At 41.9% G+C, this 14123-nt stretch overlaps 1 protein-coding gene and 1 long non-coding RNA gene across 2 annotated transcripts in view; one reads left to right on the top strand and one right to left on the bottom strand.

Annotated features, from left to right (window-relative positions):
• Positions 1 to 14123, top strand: part of FGD1 (FYVE, RhoGEF and PH domain containing 1) — a 64329-nt gene that overhangs the window by 30825 nt on the left and 19381 nt on the right. Inside the window, exons 2-6 of the mRNA XM_083356727.1 lie at positions 6205 to 6378; positions 7351 to 7525; positions 8806 to 9265; positions 10554 to 10643; positions 10980 to 11128. Of these exons, the coding sequence (XP_083212853.1) occupies positions 6205 to 6378; positions 7351 to 7525; positions 8806 to 9265; positions 10554 to 10643; positions 10980 to 11128 (1048 nt within the window). The remainder of the gene's footprint in view (positions 1 to 6204; positions 6379 to 7350; positions 7526 to 8805; positions 9266 to 10553; positions 10644 to 10979; positions 11129 to 14123) is intronic.
• The window catches only part of LOC310636712, a 77584-nt gene continuing 67010 nt past the window's right edge, over positions 3550 to 14123 (bottom strand). Inside the window, exon 3 of the long non-coding RNA XR_014491769.1 lies at positions 3550 to 3712. This is a non-coding gene — a long non-coding RNA (uncharacterized lncRNA). The remainder of the gene's footprint in view (positions 3713 to 14123) is intronic.

Below are 14123 nucleotides of genomic sequence, written 5' to 3'. Positions count from 1 at the left end.
TCCTATAGCAGACATGTCAAACACAAGGCCCGGGGGCCGGATTCGGCCCGCGAAGTGGTTTCATGTGGCCCGTGAAGCCATCCTGGAAACAGTGGGGGAACGGCCCCCACTGCCTTGGCCCTGGCCCAGAGACCCTCCTTCTGCCAGAGACCCTCAGATCTGTCCCACTCCTGCCCAGACCCCCATAGGCACCCTTGATGCAAACGATGTAGAGCTGGCCATGCCCACCCAGTAAGCCATGCCCACCCTGGCCATACCCACCCGACCCCTTGAGGGCAACCGCAATGCTGATGCGGCCCTCAATGAAATTGAGTTTGACACCCCTGTCCTATAGCCAGGGCTTTTTTTCTCATAGAACCCTCAGAACGGAGTTCCGGCACCTTTTTGGGATGGAACCTTGTAGGGTAGGCAAGGTGGGTTGTATGACATGTGTGAGTTCCGACACCTTTTTCTTTTACAAAAAAAGCACTGCCTATAGCATTAGATTGACCACTTCTCCAGGAACCCTTAGTTAAACAGTCTTATGTAGATTCGGTTCATGTATATATCAACATCCAGCTTAGTCCTCTATTTCACTAGTTTCTCCCTTGTCTGATCAGTGTCCCCCAGACACTGTTCCTCCCCCCAGAACAGGAGAGGAATAATTGCTGAAAGAAGTTTACTTGTAGTAAGGATTCCCAGTTCAGAGGCAGGTGCCTTCCAGGGGACAAAATCCAGTGCAGCAATAGGCCTAAGGCCCTAAGGAGCTGTGGTGGTAGGTGGGCTTTTCTTTCTCTTTTTTAAATGTATTTTTTATTTGAAGTTTTAATAACAATAATAAGGACTAATGCAAAGCAAATCAGAACAAAGAAAATGAAAATGAAATAACAAAAAAAGCTAAAAGTGCAATAATGGAATAGAGAAAAGAGACAGATATAAAGAAAGATATAAAGATACAAGTAGTCCTTGACATACAACAGTTTGTTTAGCGACCATTCAAAATTACAACGGTACTGAAAAAAGTGATTTATGACCGTTTTTCACAGTGACGACCTTTGCAGCATCCCCATGGTCATGTGATCAAAATTCAGAAGCTTGGCAACTGGTTCATACTTATGACCGTGGCTGTGTCCCAAGGTCACGTGATCACCTTTTGAGACCTTCTGACAAGCAAAGTCAATGGAGAAGCCAGATTCACTTAACAACCAGGTTGCTAGCTTATCAAATGCAGTGATTCATTTAACAACTGAGACAAGATAGGTCATAAAATGGGGCAAAATTCACTTAACACATGTGTCACTTTACAACAAAAATTTTGGGCTCAGTTGTGGTTGTAAGTTGAGGACTATTTGTATGAAGAAATAGCCTCCAATCTTCACAGGAGTTGTACTTCAGTTGTAAGTACCACTATATTTTAACCTCTCTTTCTAAAGTTACATCCTGATTCCATTTTTATGCGAAAAGTCCATAAAGGTTTTCCAGTCATCAATAAATGTACGTATAGCCCTTTCTCCAATCAAACAAGTCAGGTTGTCCATCACAGCAAATTCGGTCAATTTTACCAACCATTCCTCCATGTTGGATAATACCAAATATTTTCATCTTTGTGCATATAACAATCTTACTGTGTATATTGAAATAATCCTCCATAACATTTTTCTGTAATATCTCGATCAGAAGCTCTTGAAATTTCAAGCTGTTTCACTCAATTAATATTGGGTGGGGAAAATAAACTACAGCATAATACACTAGGATGTGCATCTAGTGTAGCTCTAAATGAACAAAAGCTGAGAGGTATGTGCTGTTATATAAACAGTAGACCTTGCTCACCTTGTGTGTGTAGGATTAGGATGCCCTTTTAATATCTTACTTGTGAGTTGCACCTTAGCCTGGAGACATAAGGCCTACAAAGTCTTTTTGACACCTAGACAATAAGGATTTGCAGCAAGTCAAAGAGGTTCTCCAGAAAGGGCATGGGTGTGCAAACTGTACACCCATAGAGTGTATAGTTAAAGAAGCCAAGTCCTTTTTGAACTTGCAGGAAAATAGACATTTTTGAGTTAAAGAGGTGCTGTCTGGGGCAGCAGGTGTGCTCTGAAAAGAGTTTTTTTTAGCTTTGGATCCAAAGCCATGGACATCTCTTAGAAGGTAATTGTTTTGTTGCTTCTAAGAACCACTGGATAGGGATTCATGTAGACCAGACATGTCAAACACAAGGCCCGGGGGCCGGATCCGGCCTGTGAAGTGGTTTCATGCGGCCCACGAAGCCATCCTGGAAACAGTGAGGGAACGGCCCCCACTGCCTTGGCCCTGGCCCAGAGACCCTCCTTCTGCCAGAGACCCTCAGATCTGTCCCACTCCTGCCCAGGCCCCCATAGGCACCCTTGATGCCAACGATGTAGAGCTGGCCACGCCCACCCAGTAGGCCACGCCCACCCAGGCCACACCCACCCGGCCCCCTGAGGGCAACCGCAATGCTGATGCGGCCCTCAATGAAATTGAGTGTGACACCCCTGAGGTAGACCTTTTTGTATTGGAGTAGCCAAATTCCATGCTTGTGAGTTTAACAGTTCTTTTTGACTAGCACGTCAAGATCTACCAACCAACCCAAGCCCCAGTGCAAAACACCCTTAAAAATGAGGCAAGTACTTTCTTTTGTATACTGGAGCTGAATGTAAACCACGGTCCTTCCACCCCAAAATCTGTTCTGAATTACCGAAATGTTTCTTAACTAGAGTGCGAAGGCGAGAAATAGTTTGCCATTATTTTTCGTTAATTACCTGGGATTCAGAAATCCCTGCAGCACAGAGAGATGGTTTCACAGGTCCCATAATGCTTACTTGGCCCAGACATCTTCAGATAGTCTATATATGTTCGCCCACTCATTTCTTTTTCCTGCCAGGCTGAGGGTAGAGTTTTGGCTTTGGTTTTTTTGTTTTTTTTCCTTCCTGGAAATTCACTCCACGGTGCTTCATATCTTCCTATGTTTATCTTAGGAAAGTCTATACTGTTTGCTTTCTTGCAAAACATGATAAAACAATGAAAACAGGCAGTCTTCATTTTCAGCTGTCTGAGTTTTTCCCCCTTCATTCTTTTATTAACTATCTGCGGAAAACAAAGGAAAAGAAGACACAAAATGATAAGAGTTAAAAAAAAACATTCGAGGCATATACTTACATGCCTATATAAAGTTGTTTATTACACATCTCAGTGAATGGAAACCATAATTCTAACGGTTAATGGATAATCCACATTGATAAGTTATTGATACATAAATTGCTGGTGACATCAATTCTGCAGACCACTGATTAATTGGAGCCACATGTTTGTCTTTCCAGTGTTGAACATTAAGTCATTTAGCTGTATGTAAACTACAGAAAAGGGACGCGGTGGCTCAGTGGGTTAGGACGCTGAGCTTGTCGATCAGAAGGTCGGCAGCTTGGCGGGTCGAATTCCGAGGGCCGCGTAACAGAGTAAGCGTCTGTTACTCGTCCCAGCTTCTGCCAACCTAGCAGTTTGAAAGCACGTAAAAATGCGAGTAGAAAAATAGGGACCACTACGGTGGGAAGGTAACAGCGTTCTGTGTGCCTTTGGCGTCTAGTCATGCCGGCCACATGACCACGGAGACATCCTCGGACAAGCGCTGGCTCTTCGGCTTTGAAATGGAGATGAGCACCGGCCCCTAGAGTCGGAAACGACTAGCATGCATGTGCGGGGGAACCTTTACCTTTACCTTAAACTACAGAAAATCCACTTTCTTTGTCCAGATGTCAAAGTCCATGCAATAGGAATAAACTTCCAAAAATATGAATATCTGAAAATCCTAAATCTTAAAGTTGAGTTAATGCATATCATAATTTCTATCCTAAATGGAACCGTTTTTGGATGCCATAGAAACATGTGTCGAAATAAAGCATTAATTTCATTGTATCTCCAGCAACATAAGCATTTACTCAGGTTTCTTTCCGTATAAAGAGAACCAAGTTGGTATCATGATGAAAACACCAGGCTAAGAACTAGTACAGTGTGAGTTCTGGTTCCACCTTAGACATGAAACTGTGACATTGGGCCAGCCACTTTCTCTTAGCCCTAGGAAAGAGATAATGGCAAACCACTTGGTTAATCTTGCCAAGTAGACTGCAGACACCTATCCAGGCAGGAGTTGCAAAGACTTAAAGGCATTTTTTTAAAAATGTCATAATAAGTGCAATGAAATCATTTTTGAAATACTATTTCTTGTTGAAAAATATATAATCTAAAATATATTTGGTTGTTTGAATGTTAAAAAATCAGCTGTTGTGTATTAGGATTACAGAGTACTGTAAAGCACTGTGGATGGTATTTATGTCTAAGTGCTACTGCTATGAAACAACGGGGGAGGTTAATAGGTGGGAATGGATTTAAACTTGCAAATTTCTTGTAATACCAGTACTAATGATAGTTTGAGAAGCTAAGCAAGTTTGGATCTCACAGTACTTTGATGGGAAACCGGCCAGAAGTACCAGGGTGGTAGCTTAGACTGGGAAACAAAATAAAATGTTAAAAATCCTAGAGGAAGGCAGTAGCAAATAGCTTCCTAACTTTTCCCAAGAAAGCAATATGGATATGTCAGTGAAATTGGCAGGAGCTGAACTTGACTTAAAGCAGACAGCAGCTTTTTACCTGACGGGTAAGCAAAAATTTAGGAGTTATTATTCATAGGGAACAGGAAGATCTAACTCTTTGGTTGCGTTCACTGATCAGGTTAACTCATAACATGATCATATCAAGCTGTTACGGATCATTCAATATTATATCACAATTTAGCATGAAAGAGAAATTAGATCTTTTCTTTGTTAGACCCAACAAAAATGTCTCATAGAAGCTTTTCTTTGAATTGTGTGAGACACTCCCATTGGCCTTGATTCATTTTTACTTCACAGGGGACATAATAGTTTCAGAACATATTTTTCTGTGGAAGAGGGATGGGCAGAGTTCATGCATCCCATCAAGCCATAATCTGTTTTGTTTGGGATTAATGTATTATGTGAATGTAGATGTAGATTGTAAAGCAGTTAGGGTCATTTGCAATATGCTCAAACCATGGGGAGTGAGTAACAGCTTAGCATATGGTGTGAAATTAGCTAGAAAGATAAATTTCTTCTTCCTTCTTGTCACCCACAGTGCCCAAATCTCTCCACATATTCCTACTTACTAAAAATGCAAATATAATCAGGACTCATAAGAATGAGCAGTGAAGTGTAGCTAAGAAGAAATTGACGTCTTATGAGCTGGAAATTGTAGGATGCAGTTCAACCCAACTGTCACCCAGTAGCTTGATCCTGGTAGAAAGTGGCTACTTCTGTATTTGTTTCACCATCTGAACCAGGTGGTTCCATGTGACTCATGGACGTGGGGGTGGGGGTTTAGTGTGATGGGACATGCTGACCTGCTTACTTGTTACCCTCTAGTTTAACTCAGGTTGTTGATCTTTAACAGAAGAGGACAGTACATTTTAACAAGTAATACCCTGAGAACTGTGGGATGAAGCTCTATTATAGCCCCGCCAAATCTGGCACAACCTTGGTGAAGGGGGAATGGGTGCTGTAATTCAATATATTTAGCAGAGATTTGATTGGGAAAGGATGTTGTGCTTAAGGAATGGTCCAGTTTGTGAACCATTTTCGTTGGGAGTTTTCCCAGCCTCCAATTTTCTTGGAATTTCTCTGGAGAGTAAAGACTTTCTGGTCAAAGTAAGGTATCTTTTCAACTTTTACTTTGATGTAGTTCTGATTAGGGTTTGTAATTGTTTTGCCTTTTAAGGATCCTACTTTTTCATCATGCATTTGCTTTTAAACAGATTTTTTTTGTCTTTTGGTTTTGTTCTTGTTTGATTCCAGTCCTTGTGATTTATATTTGGCTCTAAATCGTTTGAAGAGTTTCTGTGAGAAGTATGGTAATTGCTGGCTAATTCCGTGATATAGTTGAGCTAGGAAAATCTCAAGAGAGCCATCATATCAGTCTTTATGATCGACTGATATTTCAGTTGTGCAAACTAATGCTATAAAGTCATTATTGTGCTTTTCAATTTAAAAAGTTAACCAACTAGAAAATTTTATTTCTAGAGGGTTCCCCCCCCCCCCAATTACATTGGCTTTATTCCAGGCTTCTCCTCTTTGAATGTATAAGACCAGACTGCACGAGAATTGGTTTTAATAAACTATCTCAATTCTGTTTCCTTTCTAGGTCCCATTCAGCCCCACCGACTCCTGGTCAAAAGCCTCTCTTCGGAACCCAGCCCTGAACATCGCTCACCAGAAGCCCCCCAACGACTCATCTCAGATCCAGGACCTGACCACAACGAAGAAGAAATTGCCAAACTCCGACCACTTAAGCGTCCCCCAGGACCAAAGCCACAAGGTATAAATGGAGCTTCCCCTACCGGTCCCCATAAGTCTGTTGTCTTTGGCATGCTAGCTTTGAATTATGGGAGCTGAGATCAAATGCATCCAAAGCGTATTGGGGTTAAGATGGTTTCCCTACTTCCTCCTGGAGCCCATGATTAAGATGCTTCTTATGGAATTTGCCGTGCATGCTGCTGGAGAAGAAAGTTGGCTGTCGATGCCTTTCTAGTTATGGACTCTAGAGCCCAGAACTCACCCACCTCTCTGAGGTTGCAGTGCAAGGCTCCTCCTGCGAGGCTTCGTCCAGGCCTGTAGGAGGTCTTAAGGATTTCTGCTGAACAGTAAACTTTAGCATGATGATCAAAGGAAAAATTAATTACAAGATACAGGAGGGCAAATTTTCATAGTTGCAAATTTATTTTAATTAAAATTACACATATGTTAAGTTAGATCAAATTGAAATGTTTACTCTGATTTCATCCCATTTCGTTCTCCGGGACTCATTCTCTTTTTGGAATGCAGTCCCTGGCATCCCAATTAAAGCTCAGCTGGAGCCTTTGGCTGCTTGAATTTGCATATCCTTCTAGAGCATGGGTGTCAAACCCGATCACGTCATGTGATATATCGTGACGTATCGTGACATTTTTTTTGCCTTTGTGGAGCCGGGGTGGACGTGGCCTGTGCATGATGCATCCAGCCCAGGGCTGCCAGTAACACCTTTCCAACCAGCATTGATATAAAAAGCCGCTTACACTAAAATCTAACTTGGGGTACATGCTGGGTCTTTTCAGTAGAATGGAGTTCAGAGTCCAGGCTTTTTGCTCTGGAACAGGGGAGTTAGAAGTAGTTTCTATGCTGGGGTGGGATGGGCAGCGTGGATGAGATGATAAAAAATGCCAACTTGTGGAAGCAGTCCTTTTGTTGGTTGCTTCTGTTAGTAAAATGTGTTGAGCGTGTTTTAAAAGAACAATTCCACTTCCTTTTCCAGTTCCTCCCAAGCCAGCTTATCTGCAGAATAGCCAGCCCCCACGGTTTCCTGAATCGATCCCCCCACCGCCATCACGACCCCTCCCAGCCGACCCCCGCCTGGGCCGCAGCCCTCTGCCAAAAGATGGAGTGGGCTACTCATCTGCCGTCTCCTGCCTCATTGAGAAGTTTGAAAGGTACGTGCTTGACTAGCATGTAAGACCCAGTTTCTCATCTGTCGCCGAGTTGGAGGAGGCACACGCACACACATACACCTAATTGTAGAGGAAGCATGATTTGTACTCTTGAAGATGTAAAGCAGTACTGCTTGGCATCGTTAATTAATGGGAGGTTTCTACTGGCTTGGGATATATTGAAATGATAACTAGCACAAAGCCCTTTGTTAAATGACAGAGAAAACAATAAAGGTTAATTCTACTCAAGATTGGTTAGATATAATACCCATATCGAAGGCACTTGGAGGCTTTACTCGTGGTACAATTCAGGAAAAGAATTTAAACTTCTGTGTTCTTCCCCGTCTTGAGCAGTGTTGACATCCATGTATTTAAATGGTTCTCCTGGGTGGCTTTTTTTTTTTTTGATTCATCTACCAATTCTTTTATGATGGTGGCTTGTGTGATTCTGCTCTCCTTGGCATCATACGAACAACCAGGTTCATGCTGAGATAGTTCGGGGTGTGTGGGAGGTTGCAATGGCATCTTGAAGGTTAACACTGCTTTCTACCATGTTTGAGGTGTCCCGAGTTTGTGTGGGAAAAATCTGGAGTATGATAATCTTGATTTTAGGTTGGATTGTTATGAATGATACAATGATACCACACATGTTAGGCTTTTGGCTGTTGTCTGTGTCAGAAGATTTTAAAAAAGGTAGATGAATAGTTGGCCTAATCATGTGTGCAAATAAGTATTCTATTTTTAGATTACCTGTTAGTACAGGTAATCCTCAACTTACAACTATTCATTTATTGACCGTTCAAAGTTATAACGGCACTGAAAAAAGTGACTTATGGCCATTTTTCACACTTACAACTGTTGCAGCATCCTCATGGTCACGTGATCAAACTTCAGACACTTGGCAAGTGGCTCATATTTATGACGGTTGCCGTGTCCCAGGGTCACGTGATCCGCTTTTGCAACCTTCTGACAAGCAAAGTCAGTGGGGGGAAGCCAGATTCACTCAACAGCCATGTCACTAACTTGACAACTGCAGTGATTCACTAAACAACTGTGGCAAGAAAGATAGTAAAACAAGTCAAAACTCACTTCAGCTTTGGGCTCAATTGTGGTCGTAACCTGAGGACTTATCTGTACCTTGGGCATGAATTCACTAGCAGATTCTACATACTTCTTGAGGAGAGGTGGAACCCTAGCAAACCTTGCCCGTGCTGGTACTTAATCCAGCACCTGTTCTTCATTTCCTCCTTGGCTTTCCAACTGTGTTGTTGTGTTTGTCTTAGGGAACCTATAATCCTGACATCTGAACAGACTCCCTCGCCGTGTCCCAGCCCAGACCTCCAAGCCCTAGAGATAAATCCTATGGAACCCTCGCTAGATCGTCCAGCCTCACTGGAATCGGCAGAACTGTCTCACAAGCTCCTGGACCTCCTGGCATTGGAAGGAGGGCAAGCGGCTGCAGGAAATGCTGTCTGCTTGCCGCCTCATGATGGTGGGAAACTGGCCAACCGGGACAGCGGCATTGACAGCATCAGTTCACCATCTAACAGTGAGGAGATTTGCTTTGGGCCTGAGGAAGGCACAGGGGAGGGCGCCGGACCACTGGCACCTCCAAGCGTCATCAAACGCAGCTCGACTCGTGATTCTGAGGGAGACAGTGACATGGATGATGGCAGTGGGGATGAGGCCGAGCTGCTTTCTGACCTCCCGCCTCCACAGACAGAGAAGCTGGATTCTGATGAGGTAAAGGGCTGGGATTCCTATCCCAGGTTTACTAGAATAGCCTTCTCTCCAGTGCTTCCTCCTCAGCCTGTATTTTTGTGCCCTGCTTCATACGATATTTTGGATTATGCTTTGGTAGTAGAACCTAGTAAAATAATAATAATAATAATGGAGATGGAAGGAGACCTGTTAAACGAAATAGCAAGCCTCTGCTGCGTGTTGTAGGGATGACTAGCCAAGGTTCTGGCTTGTGATCAGCTAGGTTCACTTTCTGAGGGCAGACTCAGATGGCCCAAAATGTACCTACAGTAGATGTCAGGCTCCCAAAACGAAGAAAGTTACCTAGTGATTCTTCCAAGGGGATTTTTGTTTCGTTTCGTTTTACGACGATAGACAGAATCTTGCCAAACTGAAGCAAACTGCTAACTATAAGTCTTTATTGATTAGCCCTTGGGCCATATCAAAGCGCAAAGTTCCAGCAACAAATTGTTACTAAAATTGGATAAAAGCAATTTAAAATGGAATTTGATAAAATACAATTTAAAATGGAATTAGAATAAAATACGATTTAAAATGAAATGGTAATAAAATACAATCTAAAATGAAATTGTGACTATACCAAGCATACGCTCTGGGAACTTTTAGGGAGGGGATGACTTCCCTCTCTTTATATCGCACAAACTATCTGAACTGAGTTGCCTCTTACTCCTCTGGAATATACCTTCACCCTCCTGGGAATCTGGCTCATTACATTCCTTCATATCAGGTCCACAAAGCTTCATCTGTTCCTCATCATGTTTCCTGCCTCATCTTTAAAGGAAACTGTGGTGAACATTCTGGGAGTGAGGCATAATGGTTAGAATAAATGGTGAAGTGCAACCTCACCAATTTGTCTTCTGATATATGAAGCCTTTCTAGGAATAGGCAAGTCCTCCCGCAGCAACCATTTTTAGAAGTTTGCTCACAACCTGCTCACACAATTCCCATGGCATCCCTGGCTTCAAGAGATTGCCCACTGTTGGTCTATATTCACTCACAGAATATAAAAGTGTGTATAATCCATTTTTGTGCCTGGGAGAACTGAATGAAAGGATGAGTACAGCATATTTTTGTACAACCATTGTTCATTTGTAATAATTGGAAAGCTGCTTGAATAACAAGGGGCAAAGAAATAGCTACGGCTGAGAAACGGAGAAAATCCCGTGGTTGGTTTTCTTAGTACATCCTGATATATGAAAAACAAATTGGAATTTGGTTCATTCCCCACAGCTGAGTGGCTTTCGGTTGATCTTTTTCTCTCTCTCAAAAGATGACGGTTCCACAAAAGGTCTTCCGAATTGCCAACGAACTTCTCCGAACAGAAAAGGCATATGTATCTCGCCTGTATCTACTGGACCAGGTAATAAGAGTGATGTCTAGTATCCAAAACTACTAGAGCATGTGCGGTTTTTAAATGGAAACTTGAGGCAAGCAGAGCATCATTTCTGCAAGTCATGCCAGTTGAGGAAATTAGCAGGATGGGTTAGATACTGCAGGAACTGTGGGCTGCCCCTTTCTCTCTCCATCAGGTAATAGATTCCATCTTACGAGCTGTTAAGAAGGGCTGTATAATAGATATTTAGCTTTAGAAGATAAAAGAGTGGGGTAGGGTTTGAGTAGGCCTCTGCCAATCACTGATTTTACAGAAAGTCGCCAAGAGAAGGGCAGATTATTTTAAGTGTGCCTTGTCTCATAGGTCTTCTGTGCCCGTCTGATGGAGGAAGCACGCTGCCGAAACTCTTTCCCAGCTGATGTGGTGATGGGCATTTTTTCCAACATCTGTTCCATCTACTGTTTCCACCAGCAGTTCCTGCTTCCAGAATTAGAGAAACGGATGGAAGAATGGTGAGGAAAATGGATTGGGCTAGCATGGTGTGTGTGTGTGTGTGTGTGTGTGTGTGCGTACCGTTCTGGTTTTCTTCATATTTCTATATTGATTTGTTTTTCGTAACATTCCCTTGAGGTAAAAACTTTACCTACTTTGAAAGAATTCCAACAGTTTTCCAAAAGAGTTATTGCATTATATTTGGGGAAAAAGGAGGTGTGTTTGTAACTAAAGCGTGTTTTCTTCAGTTACTTGAGTGATCTTAGATTGCTAATATGAAATATCCTATGTGATTCAATCGAGGCTTCTATACGAGGACTTTTTGGCAGCTCCACACTTCCGTGAGCTTGCCACATCAGCTGTTTTTCAAGAACCCGGCCATTTATTTCTGGCTCAAGTGTGGTATATTTGAAGCCAATGTAAAACTTGCCTTTCTTCCAAGTGAGGTACCTCTGTGGAACTTGTGAGCAGTCTTTGATTTTCACAACAAACCCCCTTGTTGGTATTATAAATTCAGTAGAAAAGGATAGTCTCTTGATCATCTTCAAACTACTTTTGAGTGGAAACTCTAGAAATGTGTACCGTATTTTCCGGCGTATAAGACGACTGGGCATATAAGACGACCCCCCCAACTTTTCAAGATTTTTCGTCTTATACGCCGGAAAACGAGTGCTCCTTAACAGCTGGGGAGCGCGCGCGTGCGCAGGACTGCCCTGCCGGCTCCCGCCAGACGCCAGCCTGCCCTGCTTCCTCCACAGTGAGAGGGGAAGGCGTGCCTTCCCGGGCTTGCTGATTTTCCGGCATATAAGACGACTGGGCGTATAAGATGACCCCCCAACTTTTGAGATGATTTTCATGGGTTAAAAAGTCATCTTATAATGCTGGAAAATACAGTAAGTTCCTGTATAGATAAAAAAAGACTTCAGAGGTCATTTAATCCAGCTTCTTGCTCAGTGCAGAACCTGTAATAAAAGACCCCTGAAATGACCATCTAGAGACTCCGTAGAAAAGAATTCACCATCTCCCAAGACAAGTTGTTCCAGATATTTCAGTTGGGATCCTTTATTTCACTGCTGTTGAGTGAGGCTCTCAGGTATTCTCTTGTCTCCCGCCCCTCAGCTGCCATCACCAGCACTGCCTTGTCTTTTTCTAAGGTATTAAATTGTTGAGCTTGATGCTTCCTGACTTTGTCTTCTTTTTGAATGTTTATGCTTCACCTCCTTTGCCTTTTGTGACAATTCCTGCTTTGTCTAGATAGCTCATCTTCTTCAACTTAGTATTCCTCCAGCAGTTTCCAAAATAACCTGCCAGCGTGTAATCCATGGTCACCCTTCTTGTGTCGCAGGGAAGGGCTCTCGTCTCTTGGACATAACTTTGAACTGATCATCTCTAAATCTTCATTAAATGTAACCTGTTGTGGATTCACAAGTTATATTTGCTGTGGAACTTTCTGCCGACTTTCACTGTTGTTCAATTCCTTCTATTAATGTGGGCGGCTGAACTAGATGCCAGTAATGCCGTAGGTACTATGGCCGTGCTGCCGCAGAGGAAATTTATTTATTTATTTTATTTTATTACATTTATATACCGCCCTTTCCCGAAGGACTCAGGGCGGTTTACAGGGTGATTAAAAAACAGAGATACAAAAGTTAAAAACAGATTTAAAAAATTATATTCATCCCTGCATAAATAAAAGCTGTTTGACAATATGCTTGTGTGGAGTTTGGAGCAGAGGCACCTGAGGCCAGAAAAGGATCTGTCCCCTGATTCATATTAAATAAGAGAATAACAGAGTTGGCTATACCTGTCCAGTTCTGTCCAGGATTGTAATTTTACCCCAAAATAAAAAAGTAAACCAAACCCAAACTGTTTTTTTGCTCCTGAAGAAATAAGCTGGGTACCAGATTAGGTGATATGCTAAATAAGCCATTTCTGGTTAGCTTTGCTTCTTCTTCTAGTGGGAAGAATTGAGTGGGTCCAAAAAGATGTAATAATAATGCTCATTTGCAGTAATCCAGGCTCTCCAGTGTTCAGGTACAGTACTGCTTTATTTTCCCATGTAGATGCAACCATAACTTTTAATCCAGCATTTTGCAAACATGGCATCTTTATGATGTGTGGACTTCAACTCCCAGAACGTTGTGGAATTCTGGGAGTTGAAGTCCACACATCTGAAATCTTGTCATGTTTGAATAATTAAATACTTAAGTCATCTTTACCCTAATCCAAGGAATTGCAGAAATTAAAAAAGATGTCTGATCCAAGTCTTCCAAATGTTTCCCTTTTTCTTAAATATTTCCCAGGGAGTCATAGTTCTCTGTAAATCTGTAAATCTAAAGCTTAACTGAAATGTTCATTTTGTGTTTCTTATTTTTGTGATGTATCTACCATGGTCCCAATGTTTTGAAAGAATTCCTCCCCCAGGGTGTACCTGTCTCCCTTTTAGCATTTTGTAAACCTGTGAAAGCATCTTTATCTCATTATGGTTTTAGCTACAATTAATTGTGCGTATTTATCTGGAGTAGTGTGGTTGTTCTTTTTTAAAAAAAATAATTTGTTTAACTGTGGGGCAGGTCACAAATATTATAATAAAAAGGCTTTCATCTTTATTTTTTTTTAGATCAGAAGGCTTGAGAATTATGAATCTCCCTAATGTTAGTATTCTTGAGTTCTAGTGAACAATTGTTTACTGTAACTTACCTTCCAGTTAAATTTGTAGTCAAATTCTCCCTTTGATGGGAAAGTACTGAACAAAGTCATTTGTAGAGTTCTACACAAGACACTAAACCGTGGTTTAACAAACCAGAATGATTTGATTTGTTATACTGCACAATAAGAAATCAGCATATTTTAGCTGGTATTTTATGTGCAACAGAACCTGTGAATGAAGAATCTCCTCTTAGCTTTGGGTCTGTGTTTCTTTTTTTTTTAAATTCCATTTATATCCTGCCCTTCTCCGAAGACTCAGGGCGGCTTACAAGCTTAGCAGTAGCCTTCATTCTATGTATATGCCTG

The sequence above is a fragment of the Vipera ursinii genome (genome assembly GCF_947247035.1).
Source record: "Vipera ursinii genome assembly, chromosome: 2".
NCBI classification, from domain to species: domain Eukaryota; kingdom Metazoa; phylum Chordata; class Lepidosauria; order Squamata; family Viperidae; genus Vipera; species Vipera ursinii.
This window is presented reverse-complemented; position numbering and strand designations above follow the sequence as displayed.